Raw genomic sequence first — 27,345 nt, 5'->3', positions numbered from 1 at the left:
TTAAAATTTACTTTTAAATAAATTCATTTTAGTGTTAGCCAGCTTGACCACACATTAAAATGTCTTCTTAAAGATTCTTTTTTCACAGACCTTGTACAAGTTTCTATGTCTATTTAGGTTTTATCCTATCTTTTTCTTTCTTATTTTGGAACAATCATTTTATTTTAGGACAAAATTACTCACTTGTTTTCCTTTAACAAAAATGCATCTTTATTCTTCATACCTTCTCTTACTGAAAACACATATCCTACTTTCCTTGTCTACTTTTTGTATATAGTTATTTTCTTAATTTCAAAGACTCACAAAGTTTATCTAGAAAAGAATTGACACAAGGCAGTTGTTACAGAATAATTACAGATTTTACTCTTAGCAAATTGCTTAATTGCCTATATGTTGCATTAAATGAATATAAACTCCTACATAACATAGGTAAAATAAGCCATACGCTTTTTGGAAATTACAGGACGAGATTCACTTGTTCGACAGGTTCCTCCTGACATTACTCTGCTAAACTGGGAGTGATAGACAGGTGGAGGCAATAAGGTCTCCACATTATTACTGAAGAGGGTGACTCTAAGTGGAGTGGGCAGAATAAAGATTTGAAAGATGGAACAACAACTTCTAAACTGATGGAAGAGCTATAAATATCTGGGAAGCCATCACTGGAATTCTCAGCCTTGCAAGTAGTCATAAGAAATGGGGGAAGTTCTTTTAAACAAAGATCGCTGCCTGGCTGTAGATCTGAAAAGACAAGGCAACAAAGGATGAGCCTGTCAGAGAGTGATCCCAGCGTGGCCTTGAGGAGTTATCATTGGGTGTGTACAGGCCAGAAAGGGTGGTGGTTCTTGTATTGGCCTCTCCATCTGGCCACATGGACCCTTCTGTGGCTTTATTTACTGTGGTACAAGAGCAGTGGCTTTCAAACATGTTAGATCATTCCACAGCAAGAACTATGGTTTATATTATGTTCCAGCACATACCTACGTATATAAAAACCACATAAGTAACTGAGATAAAATTGAACAAACTGACATGTATTTCCTATGTTTAGTATATGCCATACATGCATTCTATTTTTCATTTTATGAAATTATTTTCTTTTATTTCTATATATAATAAACTTATAATAAATTTATCTATGAATTATGGATAAAATTGAAGATGTATCTTATCCATATGTCTATAGTAAATTTAGATACCATGTACATTTTCTGTTTAAATAAATGTTAATCATAATTTGTCAATGGTCTGTGACCATAGTTTGAAAAATAAGAAGTTACAGTAAATCTTTCCATAGTAGGAGCGAGCTCTCCTGAGAATGCCATTGCTTCTCATCTTTCGAAGGGGCACCTACTACTTTGCCTGCACTCTCTCAGCATCAATACACACAGTTTGCGTAGAGTTAATTTTTGTTTATTACTCTAAGTGTTCTGACATTTCTCTTTGGTTCATTTTGGATTCTCAGCTCTTTTTCCAACTTTTTAAAAACTATTTGTAATCTTTGCTTTCCAGTAAAAACTAGGAAGCAAGCAACTGTGAACTATCATGTATTAGCATCCTGTAGTAGATTGGCAAACCCGCGAACACATTTCATAATTTCTACAAGCATATTTCTCTGTACTGCAAACTTTGCAATGTGGCATAAAACATGTCTATTGATAGACCCAAATATTATCTGTGAGAGGTTTGGAATCCTCTTGTTTAAGGGTGCCCCGTAAGATGGACTTAACTGAAATAAAAGTTCCCCAGAATAGCCATTACAGTTCCAAATCATCCAAAATTCACTTGCTTAGTTTTAGATCTCTTATTTTCTAACCATGCATACAAATAAACTACTTTAGATATTTCAGATGAGCCCCCCTGGGGCCAAGCAAGTTTTAAATCATCCTTGGTATACCAGTGCCATTTCCCTAAAAATCTACACACAAGTGGTTCATAATTTTTAAACATAAATCCAGCAGGAGCCCCAAATGGGGTTTGATTCCGCACAGGAGTCCTAGACTGCGTACTTCCCACTACAAGTATGTACTCACCAATAAACAGTTAATTCTCTTAAACTGCCTCCAAAAGACACCCAGAATGAAAGCCGGAGGTGAGAGGTTCAGGACCGAGAGACACTCACCACCTGGGCCAGAGATGACAGCATAAGAGGCTCAGACAGGTATCTTGCTTGAAACCGATGGCAACACTGGAAACAGGTGGAAAGTTGCCTTGGATCCCACATTTTTGACACCAAATATGTCAACTTAGAGAAAAGAGACACCTGCAAAACAAAAGGAGCGCGTTTATTTGAGGTCTTAGAATTCTAATTCAGGAACACATGTTCCGGCAGCAGCCAGAAAAGTATTCCCCTGAGGAGTAGAAGTCAGGAGTTTTGTTAGCAACAAAGAGAGCCCAGAACAACCACCTCATTTGTTTGTTAGGAAGGATAAATTTGTTTCAGTTCATTAGCTTACTCGAGGATATCTTGTTAGCAGAAAAAGTCATTCAGAAAGTCCTTTCTCAGCAAATAACTCCATTATGGCAAGTCAGCAAGTCAACACAGTTTTCATATTTTTAACAAGATGGAGTGCAGGGTACAAAATGGAGTCATTGTTGTCAACTCATTCCACAATATTCTCTCTAAGTTGATATTGTCACCCTTTTCACTTTTGTCAATTGAATGGGTACAAAATGGTATTTCATGATGGTTTTGATCTTGATCTACACATCCTTGAAGTTGAATATGTCTTCCTATGTGTTGACCACATCTGTTTCCTCTTTTATGAAATGCAGAGTCTTTATGTATGTTGTTCACTTTTTCTGAAATACTCTTTCTTCTACTTTTACCTTCTTAATTCCTATACATCTTTTTTAGATTTCAGCTTAATCATCACTTCAGTCAGTCAACTAGTTAGAGTGCCACCAGGGTAGCAGGCTCAGGGGAGCCAGGAGTGAACAAAATTGAGGAACTGCCCCAATGAGCTTATATGCTAGAGTGTGTTGAGGACAGAGTTGAGAGTGGAGACAGACAGTAAACATGTAAACAAGTCAATAAAATCACTTCAAGCGTTGATAAGTCCCGTGAAGAAGATAAAATTCGGGTAATGGTGTAGAGAGTGCGTGGGATGCTACTTCAGTTGGGATGAGGAAGTAGAAAACATCTAGGGGAAGAGCATTTGAAGCAAAAGCAACAGGATTTGCAAAGGTCATGGGAGGGGAACATGCTCTGGGTGTTTTGAAGGACAGAAAGAATGTCCTTGTGTCTTCACTGTGAGAGAAAGGTGCTGCCCACGAAATGAATACTCGAACACCGGTTGCTGTGTAGTCTCCTCTCGAGTTTCTCGAGCTCTTTATTCTTATAGCCTCTAAACAAAGCTGGCCTTTTCCCAAAGCAGTGAGTCAGCGACCTAAGCCTGCGCGACCATCCCACAATAATGACCTTTCCCCTACACATCTGTTTATAACAGGTTCCTTCATAATGTTTCAAACTCCCAAGGCCCCAGGCTTGTTCCTTTTGAGGAACTGATAAAACACCCTTGTTTGCAAGCAATGTTTTCCCTGGGGCCTTGTGAGTTCACCAGGCAGAACATTCTGTTGGCAGAAAAGTCCAGCCAGCTTTGTGGATGCCTCGCGTGCAAGCACAACCACATTTCATGCCAGGTCTCCTTCAGAAAGGAGATTGGATTGGGAGGCAGAGTCAGGCAGCAACTGTGGAATGGGTAAGACACTTGGGTTGGAAGGTGTTAATCAGGACAGATAAATGATGTGGCTTATGCTGTAGAAAAGGATCACTCAGGTGGGACTGGGGGTGGTGGTGAAGGTGGAGACAGGGAGTTGGTTTGGAGGCTGTTGCAGTAGTCAGTCAGACCCTGGACCAAAGTTGGAGTGATGAACTTGGTGGAAAGTGGCCACATTCTGAATGTGCTTTGGGATAGAGTTGGTAGGATTTACTTAGGGAAGGAATATGGATTATAAGGGGAAGAGGAATTTGGGATGACTCATAGGTTCTTGGCCTAAACAATTGGGCCAATGTTGAAACTATTTCCTAAAATGGGGAGGATAGGGAGTGAAAGCAGATTTGAGTAGGAGAATAGAATTCGGTGTTAGCTGTGTTAAGTTTAAGATGTCTTTTAGATATCCCAGTGGAGATGTTGACGAGAGAGTTGGATTTATGGTTTGGAGAGCATGATAGAAGTCTTGGATGAGGATTAGAATTGAGAGTCATCAACCTGTAGCTGGTGATCCAGAAAGGAGATAAAAGAGATGAAGGCTCAGAACAGGGCCTTGTAGAACTTCACCTTTTAGGTCAAATACCCCTTTTACACTTTCATAGTTGTTGCCCCAGTTTCAATGTTGCATTCATTTATGTGATTACTGATGCGTTTACTCCCTCATTGCACTTGGAAGGCAAGGGACATGATTGATTTGGGGTTTTTATCCCTTTTAACAATTTATCTTTTCATTGATGTATTTAGGACATTTATATCTAACATAATTATTGATAGGAGTGGACCGAAGTCTACCATTTTATTATTTATTTTCTATTTGTTCCCTCTGCTTTTTTTTCCCTCTGTTCTTCCTATCCTGCTCCCTTTTGGATTATTTGAATATTTTTTAGCATTCAGTTTCAATTTATCAACTGGCTTTTGCCTACATCTCTTTGTATTCCTTTTTTTCTTCTAGAGATTACAATGTATATTACTAATCTTTCATGGTTTTCTTAGAGTTAATCTTTTACCACTTTAAACAGAATGTAGACGCTTTACAACCATCTGTCCCTTTACCCCCCCGTCACTGAGGAGGTTTTTAGGTGTCATATGTATTACACCTACACGCATTAGAAACCCCACTAGGCAATGTTATAATTTTTGCTGTCAACTTTCATACATATCTTAAGAGCTGAAGTGGAGGAAATAGTCTTTTAGATTTACCCAAATATTTATCATTTCTGTTGCTCTTCCTTCATATCTGAAGATACAAATTTCCCTTTTATATCATTTCCCTTCAGCCTGAAGAACTCCCTTTAGCATTTCTTTTAGAGTAGTTCTGCGGATGAGAAATTCTTAGTTATGCTTCATCTGAGATTGTCCTTATTTTTGCCTTCATTCCTGAAGCTAACTGGGTTGAGACCTCTTTCCTCTGAGTACTTCAAGCTATTCTGCAGTCTTCTGGCCTCCATGGTTTCTGATGTAAAATGTGTAGTCATTTGAAATGTTTCTCTACATGTAATGTGTCGTGTTCGTGTAGCTGCTTAAATTTTTTTTCTTTATGTTTGGTTTTCAGCAGTTTGATTATGATGTGTGGATGTAGTTTTCTTTGAATTTATCATTCTCTGAGCTTTTTGAATATGTAAGTTTATGTAGATAACCAAATTTGGGGATTTTCCACCATTATTTATTCAAGTAGTTCTTTGCACCTATCTCTTGGGATTGTCAAAACTTTTTATTGTTCAAGGTCCCTAAGGTTCTCTTCCTTTTTTTTTTTTTTACAGTCCTTTTGTCTGTCTGGTCTTCAGATTGGATAATTGCCATTGATCTATCTTCAAGACTTCTTTTTTTTTTTTTTTTTCCTTTTCTTCTTCTCCCCAAAGCCGCCCAGTACATAGTTGTATATTCTAGTTGTAGGTCCTTCTGGTTGTGCTATGTGGGACACCGCCTCAGCATGGCCTGGGAACGGTGCTATATCCACGCCTAGGATCTGAACCGGCGAAACCCTGGACCACTGATGTGGAGCGTGTGAACTTAACCACTCGGCAACACGGCCGGCCCCAAGACTTCTTGATTATTTTGTGTCTGGGACACATTTATTTGGTTTTATCCTGTTTGAGGTTTTGTCTTGAGCTTCTTGGTTCTGTAGATTTACATTTTGGGAAGTTTTTAGCCATTATCTCTTTAGCAAAGCCCTCTTCCTCCTTTCTTTCTGAGACTTTCACAGACTTTAGAGTTTTGTTTTTTGTCAGTCTCTTTGAGGCTTTGTTCATTTTTTTAAATCTCTTTTTCTTTTCCATTGTTCAGATTGAAAAGTTTCTATTGATCTACCTTCAAGTTCACTCTTTCCCTGTCATCTATTCTGCTATTGATCCTGTCAAGTAAGTTTTCTATTTCTTTTATTGTATTTTTCAGGTTTAAAATTTCCATTTTGGTCTTCTTTTTAATCTTCTATTTCTTTGCTGAGACTTTGTATGTTTCATTTGTTTTGAAAATGTTTGTGATTATTTGCTGGAACATTTTCATAATAGTTGTTTAAAAGTCTTGGACAGATAATTCCAACATCTGTGGCACCTTGTTGTTTGGCCTTTGTTGGTTGTCTTTTCTCCTATGAGTTGAGATTTTCTTCTTTGTATGATGAGTAATTTTGATTTTATCCTTGCGATTTTGAATATTATGTTGTGAGATTTTGGGTGTTTAGATCCTATGAGGAATATTGATAGTTCTGTTTTAGTAGTCAGTTGACCTGGTTAGGTTCAAACTGCAAGTTTCAACCCACCTTTTGTGGCTTGTGGTTCCAATGTCAGTTCAGTTTGTAAAGATGCTGCAGTGTTTTTCAGCTCTATTTCACATGTGTGCCTCCCAGTGGCCAGTCTGGAACCTGGGTGATGATCTGTTAGTCTGGTTCTCGAAGGCTTTGGCATGCTGATTAAGATCAGATCCGTGCGTGCACAGCTGGGAGGTGAGCACAGAGTTCATAAACAACCTTATGGAGTCATTTTCCCAAGCATCTACTTCTCCATGATCTCCCTGGTACTTTTTGGTTTTCTCTCCTTTCTGATTCTCCAGCCAGAAGTCTCGGACTTTGGTTACCCTACTCTGGCACTCATTTTTGCTACTGTGCCAAGTGTTAGGAGGACTAATGAAAAAAAGGGTTAACTCACAGCCACTTCAGTAACACTTTTAATTCTGGTCTTCTCCAATCTGCCTGCTGGTATTTACCTTTGAGAGCCCTCAGCAGCTGCTCCATGCGTTACATCCACTGCCTTCAGTGGGACAGACAGAATGGCAGGTGCTTACTTCATCTTTTCAAGAACTAAACCCCATCCAGTCAGTGTTATATTTCAGATATTCTATTTTTTGGTTCTAAAATTTCCATTCGATTCTTTTTTTTTAAAGATTAGCACCTGAGCTAACAACTGTTGCCAATCTTTTTTTTTTTTTTTCTGCTTTTTCTCTTCAAATCCCCCCACTACTTAGTTGTATGTTTTAGTTGTGGGTCTCTCTAGTTGTGGCACATGGCACACTGCCTCATCGTGGCCCGATGAGCGGTGTCATGTCCGTGCCCAGCGTCCGAACCAGCGAAACCCTGGGCCGCCGCAGCGGAGTGTACAAACTTAACCACCCGGCCACGGGGCCGGACCCCGATTCCTGTTCTTTTTTTCAATAGCTTCCATTTCTCTGCTGAGAAATGTTTTCCTTCTGTTTATCTCAAATGTGTTTCCTTTCACCTCGTGGATCTGTTTTGAAGTCTTTAATAATTGCAGCACTATGGGTCATGTTGAGGTTGGCACCTGTTGATTGTCTTTTTCCTTGGAAATTAGTGACGTTTTCTGGGCCGTTTTTTTTGGTATGTCAGACAATTTTGGATTGTGTCTTTGACATTTTAATGTTGTTTTGGTTAGACTCTGGATTCTGCTGTAATCTCCCCAGGGGCCACTTTTCCAAGTTGTGAGCCCTCCAAGGTCCGCCTGCTTTTGTTTAGTTTTAAGAGTCCTCAAGTAGTTTCCTTTGGTATTTTATTCAGAGTTTCTAATATAATCTAAGAAAGAAAGGGTGTTGTTGGCTTTCTCCTTCCTGGCTGTAAGTTTGGCTTTCTTCATCATTTTCTCAAAAATAAACCGAAAAATACTTACTGAATAAATAAATGAAGAAATGAACTGCCTATTTACCAAAGTCTTTTTGGATCTGTGCTTGAATTTTGTTACTTTGTTTCCTTTTGGCAGTTCGTCCAATGACTCCTAAAGTATTCTTTAAAAATATAAGTGCCACAAATGCCACCATGACCTGGCGGGTACACTCCACTGGGAATCATCCCACACTTTTGTGTCAGATTGAACTCCATGGTGAAGGAAAAGTGATACAAGTAAGAACACTACGTAATATACTATTTTCAAAAATCCCTTATGTCCTCCTGAACAGAGGGACTGATCAATAAAACGCTTTTTTTCTTAAACATTTATTTCTGTGTGGGTTCAAATGGTGTGGGTCATCTGTTTAAAAAGGTTCATGAAATTAATCCTAGACTTTTAGAGTTGGGAAAAGGGCTTTGGAGATTTGTTTTTTCCCCAAAGAAGAGCTAATCTTACTTCAAATCAGGACGTGCCATGTCATGATTTGGCTTTGCAATGAAATATACTCATCAACACTTCCATCTTCTTCTTCTTTTTTATTTTTGATCAAGCAGCACAATGCCTCCATCAAGGTGAATGGTGAGTACCTCTTAAGTGAGCTGGAGCCTGACACACAGTATATGGCCCGAGTACACTGTGGTGATGCCAACCACTTCTGGAAATGGAGTGAATGGAGTGGTGAGAACTTCACCACACTCGAAGCTGGTATGTTCACCTCCCTGACATTTAACCCAAGGATCAAAACTGACTCATGGGAGATGGGTTGGCTTCCCTGAGAGCTTTTGGTTGTACTAAAAACTAAGGGGGAAGTATTGCAACAGAAGCTGGGTACCATCTTTCTGAAAAAACTGAATTAAATGCCTAATCAGATGTGAGTGGGAAGACACCCACCTCAGCCATTTGCCATCTGTGTTATTTCTACTGTACATTTTCTCTCTGATCTTTAATTTTATCAAAATAGTTTCTAAGCTACTGACATTACTAGATTCCTGTTAGATCTGTGGCTATATAAATTAATATAGACTTTTTCTTTTTACTCATCTTTATATTTTTTTTAAAAAAAAACTTTTTTACTGAAGTAACATTGGTCTATAACATTATATAAATTTCAAACGTCCATCATTGTATTTTGACTTCTGTATAGACTACGTGGTGTTCACCGCCAAAAGTCTAGTTTCCATCTGTCAACACACACATATGCCTCTTTACCCGCTTTGCTCTCCCCCAACCCTTACCCTCTGATAACCACCAACCTGTTCTCAGTATCTATGTGTTTATTGGTTGTTGAGTACAGACTTTTAATTCAGGACTCAGGCCAAACAGTAGTGGTCATGCCAAGGAAAACATTGATCTCATACCAAACAACTTCAGTCTATGTTTGGAAATCTAATGATATTTGGAACCTGAATTATGATAGATAAGTCCTTTGTTCAGCAGTAGCCAGTGGTGAGCCTCTCTATCACGCCTTCAGGGGCAGTTTCCTTAATATTGACTGAATGGAGAGTTTTTCTCCCAAATAACTATGTCTTAGAGCTTGACTAGGCATCAGGAGATTAGATGCCCTGCTTTCATCTCCTTGCAATTCAAGATGATAAAGTATTACCATTACTCAGTTTACAGATGCAGCAACTTGGGCCTGTAGATTGGAGAGACTGGCCTAATTTGCAAAGTTAATGAATGGTAGAGGTATAGCGATAATAGTAATAGCAGTTAACATTTATTAAATGTTTAGTGTGTACCAGACATAGCTCAAAGCACTTGCTCCTTTTTTCTCTTTTAATTCTCACAGCGTGCAGTGAGTATATTATTACCCTCCCTTTACACGTGAGGACATTGAGGCACAGAGTGGATAAGTAATGTAACTGGCCTGGCCATTAGGTAACTGGGCTGCAACTGGGGCTCACACCCAGGCAACTGGACTCCAGGGTTCCAACCCTAACCAGAGTGAGGTGCTGCGCGTTCTGTGTCTCTGTGTTCTTGTTACAACCTTGAGATCTTGTTGATTCAAGTCCTGGCTATTTTCCTGCCAAAGGCAGCATTATATATCTTTATTTTATCCCATCTGATTACTTGTGTCTGTAGGCTGGCAGAGCTCTTTCTGTTTCACCCGGGGAGGCCCGTTTTAAAGCAGTGACTAACTGCGGGGTGGGGAGGGCAGCACATCAGAATCTACATGTAGGCTGGTCGCTGGTCACGCTCAGCAGCCTCCTCCCCTTCTCTGGGGTTCCTGCCACTCTCACACCCCCGGGACTCCAGTATTTGTTCCTAGGGGTGTCGACTCCTCAAGAGCACCAGCAGCAGAAAGTTCTGTTCCTGATGGGAATGTGGTCTATTCTCCTGTTGTGTTTTATTAAAAAACTTTTCTTTTAATAATATGGATTTGCTTTGGATTTTTTTGCTTACTTTTTGCAAATTTATTCCAACATTATAACTAAAATTAAGTGCAATAGAAAAATGGCCAAGGTTAGGGGTTTTAGTCAATTTTATTTATTTTAGATTATAGTATAATAAACCTAAAGATACTTAACTTTGTCTTTGATGATGACAAGAAGATGAGATGAATCTACTGAGGGAGAATCTATAATTTTGCGGGGGGTGGTTTTGGTGAGGAAGTTTGGCCCTGAGCTAACATCTGTGCCAGTCTTCCTCTATTTTGTATGTGGGATGCTGCCACAGTGTGGCTTGATAAGCAATGTGTTTGTCCACGCCCAAGATCCGGACCCGCAAACCCCGGGCTGCCAAAGCGTAGCACATGAACTTAACCACTACACCACGAGGCTGGCCCCAGATATTTTTTTTAACTTTCTGATGATACTTTGCTAAATGCTGGAAAAGTCAGTGTTTATGTGTATTATAACCATACTTAAGTATAATCATAGTCTTCAGACAGAGTTAAGTGATGCCATGGTAGAAATGATATCAAGATAAATATGTAGCGCTATCGACTGTATTGTGGGGCTCTCCTCTTACAAGTAGTCATTTATAAACCAGCTGAAGATTTTGCCTTGAGCTTGGAGTCTCATATTGTGTCTGAGATTTCAGTAAGTTTTTGATTTAATATTGGCTTCCCCGATGGCTTATTTAGCAAATTGAAATGTGTTTCAGTGGACGGACAAAAGATATGGTCACCTTCAAGTTGAGGAGAAAGTATCAGCAACTAAAAGAAAAAAGGACTTATTTAAATTTGAGTTATTGGTGGCAGTAAACCATATTTTTATAAAATGGAGAGCTAAATCTTTATGTGTTATGCTCCAAAACAATTCTTCTTACACAGAGATGTTTTGAATCAAATCACAAATTACTTGTTCCAAGATTTGAAAGACAAGTAAGCGAATTCTTCTAGAACAATGTGGCGAGAGCTGAGATAAGGGGAACCAGGCAGGGGGTGCCCTGAGTGTCCACAGACAGGCAGCTGACCCAGGCTCAGGCTGGGACCTGGGCTGTGGGTGTGGGTCTTCCCAGAAGAGAAGGACAAGGTGCTCCCAGGCGATGATCCAGTGAAAGGCCGGATGAGAAATCATGAATGTGGAAGAATGCCGCCTGCCGCTAGGGCTTTCCGTTAGTGCGCCTCTGTTGCAACCTTCGCAAATGAGACAACGAAGTTGCCATGGTCTGCTGCTCCTAGAAATTCAAAAAACTGGGAAATTTGTCTAACTAACCTCCTAGAATTGGACTGATGAATGGTTCCAGAATTCTCTGGTGGCTTCTAGAAGTTCCAAGGCTTGATGTTCATGAGGGCCTAGGTTGATGTCCCATTCACATGCAACAGACCTTGTGTAAAGCACCTACTGTGTGCACCTAGTAGGCGTGAACACTGTGGCCATGGCCAAGTGGGTTGAATCTCAGAGAGTGAAAAAGTGAGAAGCAAGTGGTGGAATAGGTCATTGCCACTTCATTGACCAAACTAGAAAAAGGTTGAACATGTTGTTCTGCATACATAGTGTGACCCAACAGCTTTTCTCCCGTTAATTTCAGCTCCCTCAGAGGCTCCTGATGTCTGGAGAGATGTGAAGTCAGAGCTGGGAAATCGAACGGTGACTTTATTCTGGAAGGTAAGATGCACAGATTCAAAAGGACGGATTTGCTTGGCACTGTGTCTTCCCTGGGAAGCTGTGGCTGTTGGTGCAGTCTTCCGATTGGGAGGGATCTTGACATGAATCCAGTAAAATGTCTTATCCAGCGGGCGAGCCCGGCTCCACACCCGGGGCCCTGACACTTGGACGACTCCTTCCCTGACAACCCGTTTCACGGATGGCCGGTTCTGACTGTTAGAACCTGCATGTCTGTAACTTCTACTCAGGCCCATGGCCCAGGACACCAGTGTAAGTGGAAAAGCACATACCATATTTAAAAGTTACAAATATTTAAATGCTCGAGTATTTATAAGTTATGAATCAAGCTCAGAAACTGTAATATAAAATGGATTTTGTCCTTCTACCTTGACTAATATGCCTTCATGACCACCTGGATGGCCAGGTTTGCATTCAAGACTCTCAGATCCCTCAGCGTTTCATACCAAAACGTGGCCGTGCTGGGAAAGTCTGCCCCGGCCACAGCCACCCCCCTTTTCTTCCCACCTTCACTCTGGCGCTCTCCACAAGACCCCCTGTGCACTCATCCGTGGATGCACCAGTTGGTATGTCCAGGTTCTGTCCATGCCCCAAGCAAACAGCCACTCCCAGCGCATTCCCAGGTCTAGAGGTGACACACCAGGAACACAGTCTGTCCTTGAGAGGGTAGGCTAGAGGGAAGGCCCTGGAAGTGGGCTGGGGGCTGTGTAGACAGGGAATTCTCTGCAACCTGGAGGATGGTCTGTAAGGGGGAGTGTGGGCTCCAGACACAGCTGTGTGGGGAGAACACAGCTGAAGGAGGAAGTGAGGCCGCAAGCCCAGCGCCTCCTTCTAGGGTCCACGCCCATCTGCTCCCCTCTGTGCCCACTGAGTCTTTTTTTAATCCTGGCCAGAGTCCCCTTCCTCTCAATTCCAGACTTGGTGACTCTTCTGGGACACATTATGCTCTTGAGAAACGCATCCCCAAACCATCCTATTCTTTCTTCAACCTTAGAGTAGACTGCCTGATTTCAAGCTCGATTTAGAGAGCTATTTTCTCTATTAAACTGTTTTAATTTGCTCTGTGTGTGTGTAAGGCAACTGAGGGACAAAATCAATGAAAAAGTAATTATGCAAACTCCTTTCAGAAGAAAGCCCATTTTGAAATGATTATCAATATTTTTTTCAGCCGCTATCAAAATCACATGCCAATGGGAAGATTCGATTCTATAATGTCATTGTCGAAAATCTAGACAAACCATCCGAATTAGAGCCCGTCCCCATTCCTGCTCCAGCCAATCACACAAAACTCGCCCTTGACCAGTGTTCCTACCGAATCCACGTCACGGCCAATAACAGTGTGGGCACTTCTCCGGCTTCGGTAATTGTCATCTCTGGAGACCCTGGGAACCGTGAGTTTTGGTTTGTTTTTATTCTCTAGGAAAATGTTGATATGTTATTGGGTAGAGACGGATAAATTGGAAAGACAATAACTTGGGGAGATAAAAGGTCCAGCTGCCAAACACTGTTAGTCATTGTCTTTTAGTCCAAGCGTGTCAGTGGGTTTCCGGGGACAGTCCTCAGTGTGGGAAGAAGATTTCAGCCACAGCTCAGGATATCCTGCCCCAGGGATTCTTGGTCAAACTCTGATAATTATCTCAAAGGTTTTCAAGTAAATGAACATCAACAATCTCAACTGAGAGTTAGAGTTGGTATTAATGTGCTTTGTGGCTTATCAAATAAGGAGTTACATTTATTACATTGTAAAATATTTTGTCAGTTTTTGCCACCTATAAAAAGCCCACTAGGGCTGGCCCTGTGGCTGAGTGGTTAAAGTTCTGCATGCTCAGCTTTGGCAGCCCAGGTTCACAGGTTCAGATCCTGAGTGTGGACCTACTCCGCTCATCAGCCATGCTGTGGAGGTGTCCCACATACAAAGTAGAGGAAGATTGGTACAGATGTTAGCTCAGGGCTAATCTCCCTCACACACACACACAAAAGCCCATTAACATTTCCAGAGATCAGAAAGAGAACTGACATCATCTTTCAAGAAGGACTTTGCTGAAGCTGTGGAATAAAAGGTGATAACTGGCTAATCCCTTTGCCTGTGAAAATGCAAACAAGATGGAAATGACCTTCCATGTGAGATCAAGGGTGATATTAATTTCCTTCTTGGGAGAGCTGTGCCAAGAGGCTGGATACACTAACCTCCCACAGTAACACGCTGTGAGACAGTGCACACTTGGACATTGTACAACTGACATCCCAAGGTCATTCATGAGCCTTGCAATAATGTCACCCTTTAGTTACTGCTAGAAACTTTTTCAAACCCTGCTTATGGGGTTATGTCAGTTTGTATTATGCCATTCATTCAGTTAGGCATAAATTTAGGTGAAATGGGCTGGATTAGAGGGTTTTTTTTCCTAAAGAAATATCCAGTATGTCAAGTAAGAAAAAGAAATTAGGACTGTGGCACAGAAGAATAACTAAGGAGTTATTTAGAGTAACCTTTGCTTGTCAAGAACTTTGTCAGAGAAGGAAGTGAACAGTTGTATTCTGTCTTCATTAGGACCAGAACAGGAAAAGTGGGCATTTCATTCACCCGGGGGATCTGGGAGATAAAAGAAAGACGGCCTCAGAGGAGGCTCAGCCCAAACCACACGGCTGAGCACTACTATCTGTTTTGAAGTCTTCTCTATCTGTGGCTTCCTCCTATACCTTCCTTCTCCATACCCTCCCTTCCGACTCCCATACCTTTCCCTGGAAGTCTCCATCCAGCCTTCCACATTCTTAAGTGGTCCACATTCTTAAATCACTAGAGTGCATAAAGTCACTGATGTGCTGATGTGCTATAAGATAGATCAGATAAGGGTAAGCCAATTCACACTAGAGTGTGGATGACTGAACAAAGATTCCCTTTCTGTTTCCCTCTACCTCCACTCCTCAAACCAGCTTTGCAATTTTAAAGAAGCAGCTTGATAAGAGTCATGCTTCTAAGTTTGGGGTGAAATTTTAGTCATTGTGAACAAATGAAGTGAAAAATGTCAACTTCCATGTGAAAAAGATTTGTTTCTTTGATGAAGAAAGAGAGAGAACCATGTAGGTGGGATAAACAAAGGGTTTCCTGGGGAACCCTTTTCCTTATACCTAGGGCTAGCCATTCCTTTGGGTGCTGCTACCTGGATAATAACTTGGTGTCCTAGAAAATTTAATAGCACCGTGCTTTTGTATCAACGTCCAGCTGTAATTTGGACTGCCAGATACAATACAAGTTGCCCAGTTCAATTTGAAGTGCAGCAAAACCGTGAGTGAATTTTAGTATAGGTCAGTCCCAAGTATTATGGGCTCCACACTGATTGCTTTTCTGAGCAGCTCCTTGATGGGGGTCTGCTTTCATGGAGCGACCAGCTGGGACCAGTGCGCAGTTCCCAGTGGCAGGCTGTGCGGTCAGCCTCGGGAAGTAGGAGACATTGCCATCCCTCAAGGTCTAGGGTGACGGCTTAAAATCAGTAGAACTGGTACTCCATTGAAATCGGATTGCTTTTTCTCAATTGTCAGAAAACTCCTCTGGCTTTTAAAGTACGTCAAGGTGGCAGCGTTGATCATAAGCAGTGTGTGCAGCCTTGCGTAACCCAACTTAGCACATAGCTGAGTTGTTTTTTCCTTTTGTCTGTCCCCACCTCCATTTCAACCCCTAACGTCTCAGAAGCAGTGGTTAGTCCAAGGGCATCCAGCATTATGTGGGGGAATTAAGCTGAACTATTCATTCATTCAACAGATACGTTTGGAAAGCAGGTCAAGTCCTAGACATGGTTCTAGGTCAAGGGTCAGCAACTTTTTACTCTTTTTCTTTTTTGTGAGGAAGATTATCCCTGAGCTAACATCTGCTGCCAATCCTCCTCTTTTTGCTGAGGAAGACTGGCCCTGAGCTAACATCCATGCCGATATTCCTCTACTTTATATGTGGGACGCCTGCCACAGCATGGCTTGCCAAGTGGTGCCATGTCCTCACCAGGGGTCCAAATCGGCGAACCCCGGGCCACTGAAGGGGAGCGTGGGAACTTAACCATTGCTCCACCGGAAATCTTTTAGGTTTCGCAGGCCACACGGTCTCTGTTTTATAGTCTATATTGTTTGTGAATTTGTTGTTTACAACTCTTTAAAAATCTTAAAAGCATCCTTAGCTCCAGGGTCAGAGCCTCAGAGGCTGGATCTGTCCTGCTGGCAGAAATCTGCTGACTCCTGTGTTAGAGGCTGAAGTCTTGTTGGGTCTCAGGAGGTCAGGACAAGGGGCATCTGAGGGGCAGCTGTGACTATTTGCTGGGAAGTGAGAGGCAGGAAATCCCGGATGGACACCGCCCCCCGCCCCCCCGTCCCCGCAGTGATTGAAGCGGAACCACTCTACCTGTTAGATACACTGCATGTCCAAGTTTTTCTTCTTCAGACACTTTAAAAAATTTAGTTAATTAAATCTAAAGCATTACTCTATTTGTAACATAGAAGTTGAAGAAGAAAGAGTTAACGTCACAGCAGATGGATTCTCTCTGTCGTGGAAACCCCAGTCTGGAGATGTCACAGGCTACGTTGTGGAGTGGTGTGACCGTCCCCAGGATGGGTCCTGTGATCTGCAGTGGGAAAACCTAGGCCCCAATACCACAAGCACAGTCATCAGCTCAGGTGGGAACCGTCCATGTCACTGTCTTGCTTGGTTCACCTTGTAGCAAGTTCAGCTAGGATTTCTGGACCGGCTCGCAGATACTTTGTGCTAAACTAACAATTTTTGAAATTATAAATTCGGCCTGGGTGGTAGGGGTTCAAATTTTGCCGTCATGTGGCCTAAGATATGACCTTTAAATCCACTTTTACAGAGACTATCTGGACCTAAGACTGGGATGGGTATTCATGAATCTCTTCCTCTAAATTAGTGGTCTCAAATGAATGGCAGAGCTGATAACATAAAATGACATTATAGCAGTTGTCCAGGGAGCTTTTACAAAAGCAAAGTGTACGGATTTGGGAGAAGTTTCGGACATGGAGTTGATGGGAGTCGGTCATCAACTCCTTCAGTTTCAATGAAACACATGGAACTTGAACTCTTACTCCTACGTGGGTTTGTAATCTCAAGATTTCTGCTTTTGCAAAGTAAAAGGAGCCGGAGTGTGTGGCTGGAGCAGGAGGATTGGTGGCGCCATCTGCTGGGCTCAAGATAAAGATGTGGGAGTTGTCTGGGTCCAGAGGGTGACAGAGGTCCCTGGAGGGCAGTCCCGTGCCCTTGGGGAGGGAGGAAGCCGGGCTGCCCTGGGCTGGAGCACGGTCAGGGGCGTGGCGGGTGCTGATGGTGGGTTGCAGAAGCCAGGTGTGAGGGGAAGCGAGGAAGAGGCAGTGCAGCCTTCCAGATGCTGGGCTTTCGTGGACAGAGAGACGGCCTGGCGCTGGAGGGGGACTTGGAGTCAAAGGAGAGTTTAAAACGCTTTTCTGTGTCTGGTCAAATTCTGCACCCAGTTAAATACACATGGGTCAGGGGACGTTTGAGAGCTCTTGTTCAAGAGGACGATGGAGAGGCCATTGTCGCTGGAGACATGGAGGACGCCAAGGCTCAGGGAAGGAGGGAAGATGGTGGAGATCAAGTGCAGAAGCCCTGAGAAGGAAATTATTAAGGGGACACAAATTCGTTTCTCATTCATTTCCTTTTCAGAAATAGAATGTCATTCTGTGTTATTGAAAATCTATTGACTTTTCTTCTCTAGATGCTTTTAGACCGGGGGTCAGATACAACTTCAGAATTTACGGAATTTCTACAAAAAGGATCGCTTATTTATTAGAGCAAAAAACAGGATACTCCCAGGAGCTGGGTAAGTTTGAAGCCTTTTATGTGTCCACGGCAGACTTGTTCAGCACAATCCGGAGACCCCCAGCTTTGGATTTAGGGAGATTTCAACACCTTTCTTAATTTTCAGTATCCCATTTTTCTGGTAATTGAGTTTTTTTAAAAATCATTTTTTAATCATACAAAAATAAGGCATTTTCATTAAAGACAATTTATAAAATATTTTGCAAATGAAGACAAAAACATTGTTCATTTTACCACCCAAAGGCAAATATCCAGAAGTAATATTTTATGTATATCCAGGTATTCCTTTCTCTGTACAGATAGACAAAATAAAAAAATTTTATTCCCAAATAAAAATGGGAACTTACTCTACACCATTTGTAAAGTGCTTTTTGACTCCTGTCACTACATATTATTTAACTGTATCATTTTTGTATTGCAAAGTGCCTCATTGTATGCATATGTCGAGTCCCCTGTCTTTGGACATTTAGGATGATTACAATGTTTGTCAACTGAAAACTATAAAATTCGCCTTCAGGCATCCTGCAGTCCCACTCGCTCAGTCTCTTTTCTGTCCTCTTTGCCGGCTCTCTTATCCCCTGTCTGAATCACCGTCATTTTAGCTAAAGTTCGCTCATATCCACAATAATGATTTTTAAATGAAGTCTTAGAAGTACAATACTTGAGTCAAAAGGTTGGACTTCTTGAAGAGTCTTTCATTTGTTTTATAATTTTTAAGACTTCTGATACATACTGTGAAATCGCCACCCAGACGTTTTCCCACGACCCCACCCGCAGTGGAGAGGAGTCTGTCCCATGTGATTGCTCCTTCCCCTTCTTTGGCATCTGGGCTCTCACACCTGCTGAGAGCTGGGTGGCTGGGCCCTTGATTGCTCAGCACTGATCAGATCAGCCCTGGGGCTTCTCCCTGTGGTGGGAGCTGTGTGAAACAGGCAGGAGGTGTGTGCTGGTGTGTGTGTCAGTGTGCATAGACTGGGTGTGCACAAGGGTATGTGATGAAACAGGCTCAGGAAAGCTTCCAGAATAAATGCTCCTGGGTGTTTCCAGTGACACTTGGATAACTTTGCATAGCCACCATCTGAGAATTAGAGTCCTTCAAATCCGCCCTTACCTCTTTGAACACAACCCTCTCTCCTTCTCCCCTTCATCCCCACTTCAGTTCATTCTCTGGTTGAGTCTTCCATCAAACACTGTTTAGAATTCAGGAGCAGAATGAAGTCTAAGGAAGTCTTTATTCTCTTTTTTGCTGTGTGACTTTGTGCAAGTTACTGAATCTCTCTGGGCATCCATTGCTACATCTGTGACAGGCAAGGCTTGAACAAGAAGATTGCTCAACTCCTTCCCAGCTCTCACTATGTCAAACCATAAATGTCCCTAGAGAAAAAGATAAAATTCCTTATCTTGGCATAAGCTCCTACAGCCTTGGGAGTTGGCTGTGGCTCTGCTTTTAGTTTCCATGAGTCTTTGAGACTATTTCCAAATCATGACTCTCTTCGTATCCCAACTTCCTTCCCTAGCTCCTTTAGTCAACCCTCAAGTGGTCATGAGTAACTTGACATCGCACTCCTTCACTCTGAGTTGGAAGGAATACCCCACCGAAACCCAGCGCAGTTTTATACGAGGGTACCATGTCTACCTGAAACCCAAGGAGGGGCAGTGCCACCCAGGATTCGAAAAGGCAGCTCTTTCAGGTGACATTTTTGTTTATTGATTTACTCTTTCCAGATCTCGTTATTTGAAAACATTGAAAAAGCTTCCATCTTTGACTGTGGCCGCACTGAGTTCTTTTCTTGGATGCTTTTACTATCAGCGTTCTCAGGGTGGACAAGAGGGTGGGGGCCAGTATTTTAACTTACTAAAAAACAATGTGGCCGGTATTTTTAGAAGCACTTACAGTATCATCAACTCCTTAGGAAAACTTGCCACTTATGAAACTTTCTGGCTAACCCCTTTTTCCTTTTTTCTTTGACTTTGTTAAGGTTATTGCGATGTATTTTTAAGTTTCTTGCAAGCTCTTGCTCTCTCTTGTAGATTTGCGTGCTCTCCCGGGATCACCAACATCTCTTGTTAATTAGTGGACTTTTTGCTTTTCTTGCCATCTCCTGAAGATTTGACCCATGTCCTCAGTGTGATGAAACCATGATTTAATTTTTGGTTGGTTTAAAAATTTTGGCAGTGCTGAGTCAACAAGAGTGTTATACCCAACTCTCTCTCAAGATCTCTATCACACTCTTAATAATTTTTTCTTCCTGAAAAAAACGATTTTTTTTACAACCACAGATAATTCATTGTGTTGCAAATACAAAATCGACAAGCCGGAACAAAAGACATTTGTTGTGGAAAACCTACAGCCGGAATCCATCTATGAGTTTTTCGTCACTCCGTTCACAAGCGTTGGCGAGGGCCCCCTGGATGCTTTCACAAAGGTCACGACCCCAGATGAACACTGTGAGTTTTTCCGAATCAAAACTCTTTCTTTGGGAATTCCTAGGAAACTAACAAATTGCACACATTGCCGTGGGCTTTGTCTAGATCAGGAATTTTTAAACCTTTCTTCTTTCTGTCTCTGTCTAACTGTCTGTCTGTCTCTCTAGATGAAACTCTGTTATGCAAAAAATGTTCCATGGAATCCCACTACATAATACATTAAGAGTGGGGCTAATCTGACTGACCTCTGACCTGGGACCTTTCTCTGGTCTGCTCGGTGGCCCCTGAGGCACTTCTCTGGAACTCAGTTCCAGTATAGTCTGAAAATCACAGATAGCATATTTTAGTGCCGACTTTGGAAGAGCCACAGGGCTTCTGTCTAGAGAAGGGTGGTGGTGTTTTTCTCAGCAAGATTGCTCTCTGCAGCCTGCCTTCTGGCTGGTTTCCCTCAGTGATGAACTGATTGCCTCCTGACTTTGCCTTTCGGGGGCAATTATAGACGGGTGGAGGGGGACAAGAAGTGTTTGTTCACAAACCCAGTGTTTGCAAATGTGGGGAGGAAAGGGTGAGCTAAAGAGATCCATATTTCCAAAATGCATGTGGCTTCAAAGATGGAGAAAGAAGAGAAAGGGAGAAGAATGGCAGGAACCGGTTGATGGTAAATATGATTCTCATGGTAAACCCTGAACAAACAGGAAGGTGGTGGGAGAAAATAGATACTGCTGGAGGAGGAAGGAGAAAAGTAGGTGCCAGACAGGGTGTCAAGAAGGTCCACATCGGAAGATTGGAGATACTCCTCCATGAAAAGCAGATAAGCTGAAAAGTGTCTGAAGTTACCGACTGTCCTCAGGGTGGGGTCCCTTCGCTGAAGGCGGAGCTGTGGGGATGGGATGGCCACATCAGGTAGAACTGCTGACCCTGGAGTGCCCTGACCAGTGATAAGGGCACAGGGTACTGTAGCGGCAGGCTGGGGCACTCACTGCTGTTCGCTACCAGACCAAAACATGGCCCCAGGTCTCCAAGCCAAAGGCCAGAACTCTCCGAGCCACATGAAGATTTCAGTCAACGGTTTCCATTATTTGAGCACTCTTGTCATTTTGGAGTTAATTTAAAATTTATTTCCAGGCTATTTTTATCCCTCTTTGGTATTTACTGGGCTGGTAGATGTGTGTCAACACACACACATACACACACATATAATACCTATGATTATCTCAAGTGTATTTTCTAGGTTTCACTTATTTCTCCTTAGCCTTGGCTGTGACTCTATTGATTATATTATTAAAAAGGAGAATAAATTGCTGTGTAATTGCAGCAATGAGGATGACATTCTACGGTTCCATAAATAGTATGGATCAGTCTCACCAAGGCAGTGCTGAGTGATGGAAGCCAGACCCGACTCCTGGCGTGCGATTCCATCTACAGAGTAGAGAAAGAGCCGCTGCCATTTATCTTGTTAAAAGACAAGATAGTGGTTACCTTGGGAAGGAGTAATGACTGGATGGGGACCTTTCCTGGGGCCTTTCTGGGGAGCTGGTAACGTTCTTTTTCTTGATCTGGGTACCGATGATGTGGGTATGTTCAATTTGTGAAAATTCATCGAGCTGTACACTTAGGAGCACTTTTCTCTATGCATATATTACACTCCAATAAAAAGGTTAGCAAAACCAGTTTGAAACCTACTATAGCTAGGTCCCCACACTTGTTCTCAAGTGCATTATAAATGCATAATTGAACGAATTTTAAAACCAATTGTAGTAGTCAAAAGGACTGATCTTGAGAGCAAGGTGTCATTCGGCGGTGTCAGGAGCAGAGTTTCTTTCCCATTGCCTGGCTTCCCGGTTAATTTTGGGCCACTTGTTGAGATCCTTGCTTGGGCACTCTCTTACCTTTCTGGGGTCTTTTCTCCAGAGCCCTGTACTGCCTCACAGCACTGGGTTGGGAATCTGCCCAGGCCTGCCCTCCCTTCAACAAAACTCCTCCATTACGCCCCACCCTTATCCCCAAATCAAACCCCATTCCTTCCAGCACAGCTGGTATTGGGTCTAGGGGGTGGGGAGAGCAGGGAGGCGAATGGATTGAACAGAAATATATACACATGTGAATGACTCCAAGCCCTTCCTGTGGAATTCACATTTGTAAAAGAGGGTCTGTACCAACCCAGCTGAATTATTAACTGGTGGACTTTCAAGCAGTGGGAACAAGAAGATGGGCATTTAAGAAAATGAAGCACTGGTTGACATATCTGAGAAATAAAAATGGAATAATTATCCCAGTTAAGACATATTCAGCTGATTTTATGAGACTAACTAGAGGGGTTCCTTAGTCAATTTTTGATGTGTAACCAAAAAAACTCAAAATCTCAGTACCATACAAAAGCAAATATTTCTTTTTATGCTCATGGGCTTGGCTCATCCAGGCTGGGCCGGGAGGGACTCTAGGCTTCGGTCAGGGTTAGGTTTGTTCCATGTGGCTTCACTCTGGAGCTCAGGCTGAAGGGGCAGTGGCTACGTGGGATGGAGGCTTCTCATGTGGGTTACAGGAGCACACGAGGGCAAGCCAAACTATGCAGGTTCACTTAAAGCAGCTGCTGACACTGCAACTACTAATATCCCATTGGTCAAACCAAGTCGTGTGGCTGGGCCCCAAGTCACGGAGCAGAGATGTGCACTCCACCTGCCAGGGAGATGTGGCAAGGGTGCAGAGTATAATTCTCACACAGGGAGGGAGTGAACAATTGGGAGTAATGATCCGATCTGCCAGAAGTAGTCATGAGTTTGAGTCACAAGTGTTGGGGACGAATGGTTCCCTGTGTTGGCTGGTTGGTTGTTTTTTCCCTCCCAGTCAGGCAGAACTCACATTGAATGTTCATAAATAGACTTTTGAGGAATAACGAACGTGTCAAATTACTCTCAACCTTAAATTTATTTTTATTCCTTTGAGGAGAGAAAAATACTCCTTAAAAATATCCTTCTTTTTCCTTCTCCAGCCCATTTACTGATACGTATCATACTGCCCACGGTGTTCTGCGTTGTGCTCATCATGATCGTGTGCTACTTGAACAGTCAGTGGTAAGTGTGCAGGGAAGACTTTATCCAAGAAAGGAGTCAGAGAGGGATCTAGAAAGAAGTGTAATAAGATAGAAATCACACTGAATATGAGAAAAAGTGCTGAAAAGGAAAAGGACAAAGGAGGCTCGGATGAGAATACGAAAAATTTTTAACAACTTTGCTTTTCTGGTCAATACATAAGGAAGACAAGAACCATTTTAAAAGATTGCAAAACTTGTTCAATAACAATAGCTGATATTTATATTCCACTTACTCTGTGCTTGGCAGTGTTCTGAGTGCTTTACATATACCCACTCGTTGATCCTCACACCCCACCATGACTACCGTCATCTCCATGGAACCAACGAGGAAATTAAAGCATAGAAGGGCAAGTAGCTTGCCCAGGTCACAGTTAATAAGGGATAGAGCAAGGATTAGAACCCAGGGATCTGGCTCCAGTCTTCTCCCTCTTAGCTATTCCACTGTAGTGAAAAATTCATCAGATTTTCACTGTTTTTCTAGGATGAAGGAGAAATGTTATCCTGACATTCCAGATCCTTACAAGAGCAGCGTCCTGTCATTAATAAAATCCAAGGTAAAAGTTGGGAAATTGTGTGTATACCATATCCCCGTTAAAGACTGATCGAGGGTTGGGGCTGTAATAACCATGCTTTCCTAGATTCTCCACAGGAAGATACCACACAGCAAAAGCCACCTCTGCTCCCACTGCCATGAAATGGGTGGATGGAGCTTTGATTTCTTCTGTCAGGGGAAATCCTTTGGTTTTCAGAACCACCTTCAGGTGACTTTGTGACCAGGATGACATGAAAAAAAGTGAAGCTCTAAGTTCATACTTTATATACTCTGATAGACACACACACACACACACACGTGTTATATTTGCCTATTTTTTGTTTCTGTTCCAGGAGAATCCTCACCTAACAATAATGAGTGTCAAGGACTGCATTCCAGATGCTATTGAAGTTATAAACAAGCCGGAAGGGAGTAAGATACAGTTCTCAGGCACTAGGAACTCACTCACAGAAACTGAAATTACTAAGCCTGCCTACCTTTACCTCCTCCCAGCAGAGAAGAACTACTCCGGCCCTGGACCCTGCATCTGTTTTGAGAACTTCACCTATAATCAGGCAGCTTCTAACTCTGGTTCTTGTGGCCATGTCCCAGTACCCCCTACAGCCCCAAGTCAGCGGGGACTATTGACTTCACTTGAAAATTTACTGAAGGCACTAGAAAAAAACTACATGAACTCCCAGGGAGAAATCCCAGCTGGAGAAACTACTTTGAATTATGTGTCCCAGTTGGCTTCACCCATGTCTGGAGACAAGGACAGTCTCCCAACAGATCCACCAGTGCCAGCACTCTGTTCAGAGTATAAAATGCAAATGGCCATACCCCTGGGTCTTGCCTCACCTCCCCTGAGTGAGAACAGCAGCGTCTCCTCGGTTACCCTCTTAGATCAAGGTGACCACCACCACTAATCAGTATACTCATTTCATACCTTTATGCTACACAAACACTAGGAGAAGCATGGCCGACACCATTCTATTACCAGATACCTCGGTGTTTAATCCCAGTGAGCTATCACCATTGGTAGGTCTGATGTATATAAGACCACTACAACCTTCCTAGGTTTCCAAGGTCAGAAGCTATGAAACTTAACATTCCTCCTTGGAGCAAGCTTGCTGTAGAAATGGCAGGACTGTGGGAACAGGCTTACCTTGCTGCTGTATGTTCCAGGCTCACCCTTGTGACGGCAGATCTGGCACATGACATAGGGATGGAACCCACCCACTCAGTCCTGGACAGGGCGACTATGGTCCTAGAAGTTCAGTTTTTAGTGAGAAAGTATTTCCATTAAGTTTCACCCGCACATTTAATATCTTAAGAGTAAAGAAACTAGATTTAAGGCTTTAATAAAGGCCACAGATTTGTTACTACAGCATAAATGGTCAATGTTAATTTATTCTGGGTGTGTTTAATGAAAAAGTCACAGAAGTTTGAGACTAAAACAGATTTTAGACTTGGCTTGAAGGGATAAGAATTTGTGGTTGATTGATGCAGTAAAATTAACTCTTCTGGGGGCAGAATCTTTATCTAATAGGTAAGACGTGTATGCATCAATAATAGCCCATAATTGTCCTTCTCTCTAGCTTACCACAGTTAAAGAGTGGGATTGGCAAGGAACCTGACTTAGTGTCCAGATAATAGCACTCCTACTTAGTGAACGCCAATCCTTAGGCCACAATTTTTGATGACTACCTCAGAATAGAAAAAGGAAAATATGTCATTGAGTAATTCATGTTTTATGGTTCCTCTTTTTTTCAAGAACTCTAATATATAAATGACCTGTTTTCATTTAGCATCCTTTGAACTCTGTAATAGGTTGTCTGCGTCAAGATGACACCCTGTCTCATTTATGTTCCTATGATGCTAACTTAATAAATAAAATGAAACCTCATTGCTGGACATCGTTTAGCCATAACTGTAAAAAGCTATATGGAGTGGGAAATCCTGTATTGGCTTAGCAGCAGCTTTGTCTCCTTGAGCCAATAGATGCAAAGCACCTGGTGGCATCACAAGTTTTCAATACACAGTAGTTCCTTTCTCTTCCGTCTGCCCGTCAACCGTTAATGTTTATCACATTTCTAAACAAGCATCAATGGGGGTTCCTTGCTGTTTGCTGTGCTGGAAATGATGCTGCCTGTGCCTCTCTCATACCTAATGTGCCATTCAACACCACAGAGAGAGTGAAGGACCCACATCTCAAAGTAAGGTAGCTGTCAACTGGCTTAAATATACCTACACAAGCCATGACTTTGGTTCAGGCTTTTCAACTTTTTCCTTACATGTAATTAAGCTTTTTGTTGGAAAAATTGGTTATATACTCCTAAGGTAGTACAAACAAGTATCTTGATGAGTCTAATAGCTTCAAGAAGACTTCGCGGTCAGTATTGTCATCATTTAGCCTCGTGTTCCTTTGTCACGTGCAATTATAAAAGTACACAGTAACGTCAATGACAGTGATGACTGATTTGTAAATAGTATCTTTTATATAGATTTTAAAAAATAATCCACAAAACCTTGAAGTCATTCTTGTTGCAACAAGCCTTCATTAAAATATTTCACCATTGCATTATTTTGTGTTTTTCTCTACCTCGATGAAATGAAAATCTAACAATTAGAATAGCTAATAAATCACCTCATGAGCTTACTAAAGACATCAATTCCTGGGTTGCATTCCAAACCTCCTCATCAGAATCCCTGTGGCATGAGACGTGGAATCTATATTTCATCAGCCCCCAGGCATTCAGATGCACACTCAGCTTTGAGAATTATTGGCCTAAGTCAAATGAAGATGTCTTTCTGAAACATAACACACCAGTAGGAAATGCTGGGCTATAGAACTTTGTGTGTACAACACTATGAACTATAGTTTTGGCTATAAACATTCCTTTCTCGTGTTCATAACAAGCAAATAAATTAGGACTTAAAACCCTAATTTCCAATGCTCTATGTCATTGCAACAGCATTGCTTTAATAAGTATTATTCAGAAACTTTGAAATTTGTATTCAGGTGTCATTTCAACTATTAGGATTAAAACATACATGGAGAATTTCAAATATACACAAAAGTAGAATAGTTTAACAATCCTCTATGTACTGTCATCAGCCCCAAGAGCCATTAACCCATGGCCATTTAAGCACATCCATACCCTTATCCTCTCTCCCTTTGATACTGAGGCAAATAATACTATTTCATTCGTAAATATTTGTTCTCTAAATGGGCACTACTTTTTCTAACATAGCCATAATACGTTTAAAAAATTGCACCTAAAACCAAATTAGTAATAATTCCTTAGAAATATCAGGATATTCTGATGGTGAGCAGGACTGGCATTAATGACCTACAAATACCACATCAGCCTGGAGACTGGTCCTCAGCTGCAAGAAGGGGACTGCAGGGGCTCTGACTGGGAGCAGGGACCTCATCACACAACAGAGACTGCCCCTGCTGAGAGCACTTGCTGACATCCTCTATCTCTATCTATATATTTCTTTTTTGGAGGAAGAGTAGCCCTGAGCTAACATCTGCTGCCAATCCTCCTCTTTCTGCTGAGTAAGGCT

The 27,345-nt window shown here is 42.0% G+C and overlaps 1 protein-coding gene across 7 annotated transcripts in view; it reads left to right on the top strand.

Annotated features, from left to right (window-relative positions):
* Nucleotides 1-26,349, top strand: part of OSMR (oncostatin M receptor) — a 61,320-nt gene extending 34,971 nt beyond the window's left edge. For 3 of the 7 annotated variants that reach the window (XM_044779399.2, XM_070519745.1, XM_070519743.1), the window contains 11 exons: nt 7,916-8,055; nt 8,377-8,527; nt 11,798-11,874; nt 13,061-13,283; nt 16,372-16,548; nt 17,619-17,723; nt 19,240-19,413; nt 20,003-20,170; nt 23,139-23,220; nt 23,722-23,794; nt 24,126-26,349. In XM_044779399.2, the coding sequence (XP_044635334.2) occupies nt 7,916-8,055; nt 8,377-8,527; nt 11,798-11,874; nt 13,061-13,283; nt 16,372-16,548; nt 17,619-17,723; nt 19,240-19,413; nt 20,003-20,170; nt 23,139-23,220; nt 23,722-23,794; nt 24,126-24,698 (1,943 nt within the window). In that variant the 3' untranslated portion in view covers nt 24,699-26,349. Of the gene's footprint in view, nt 1-5,996; nt 6,071-7,915; nt 8,056-8,373; nt 8,528-11,797; nt 11,875-13,060; nt 13,284-16,371; nt 16,549-17,618; nt 17,724-19,239; nt 19,414-20,002; nt 20,171-23,138; nt 23,221-23,721; nt 23,795-24,125 lie in introns of all 7 variants that reach the window. The other 4 variants (XM_044779397.2, XM_070519744.1, XM_014831204.3 and 1 more) reach the window with 2 other exon arrangements.
* Nucleotides 26,350-27,345: the final 996 nt, after the last annotated feature.

The sequence above is a fragment of the Equus asinus genome, chromosome 10 (assembly GCF_041296235.1).
Source record: "Equus asinus isolate D_3611 breed Donkey chromosome 10, EquAss-T2T_v2, whole genome shotgun sequence".
NCBI lineage: Eukaryota > Metazoa > Chordata > Mammalia > Perissodactyla > Equidae > Equus > Equus asinus.
This window is presented reverse-complemented; position numbering and strand designations above follow the sequence as displayed.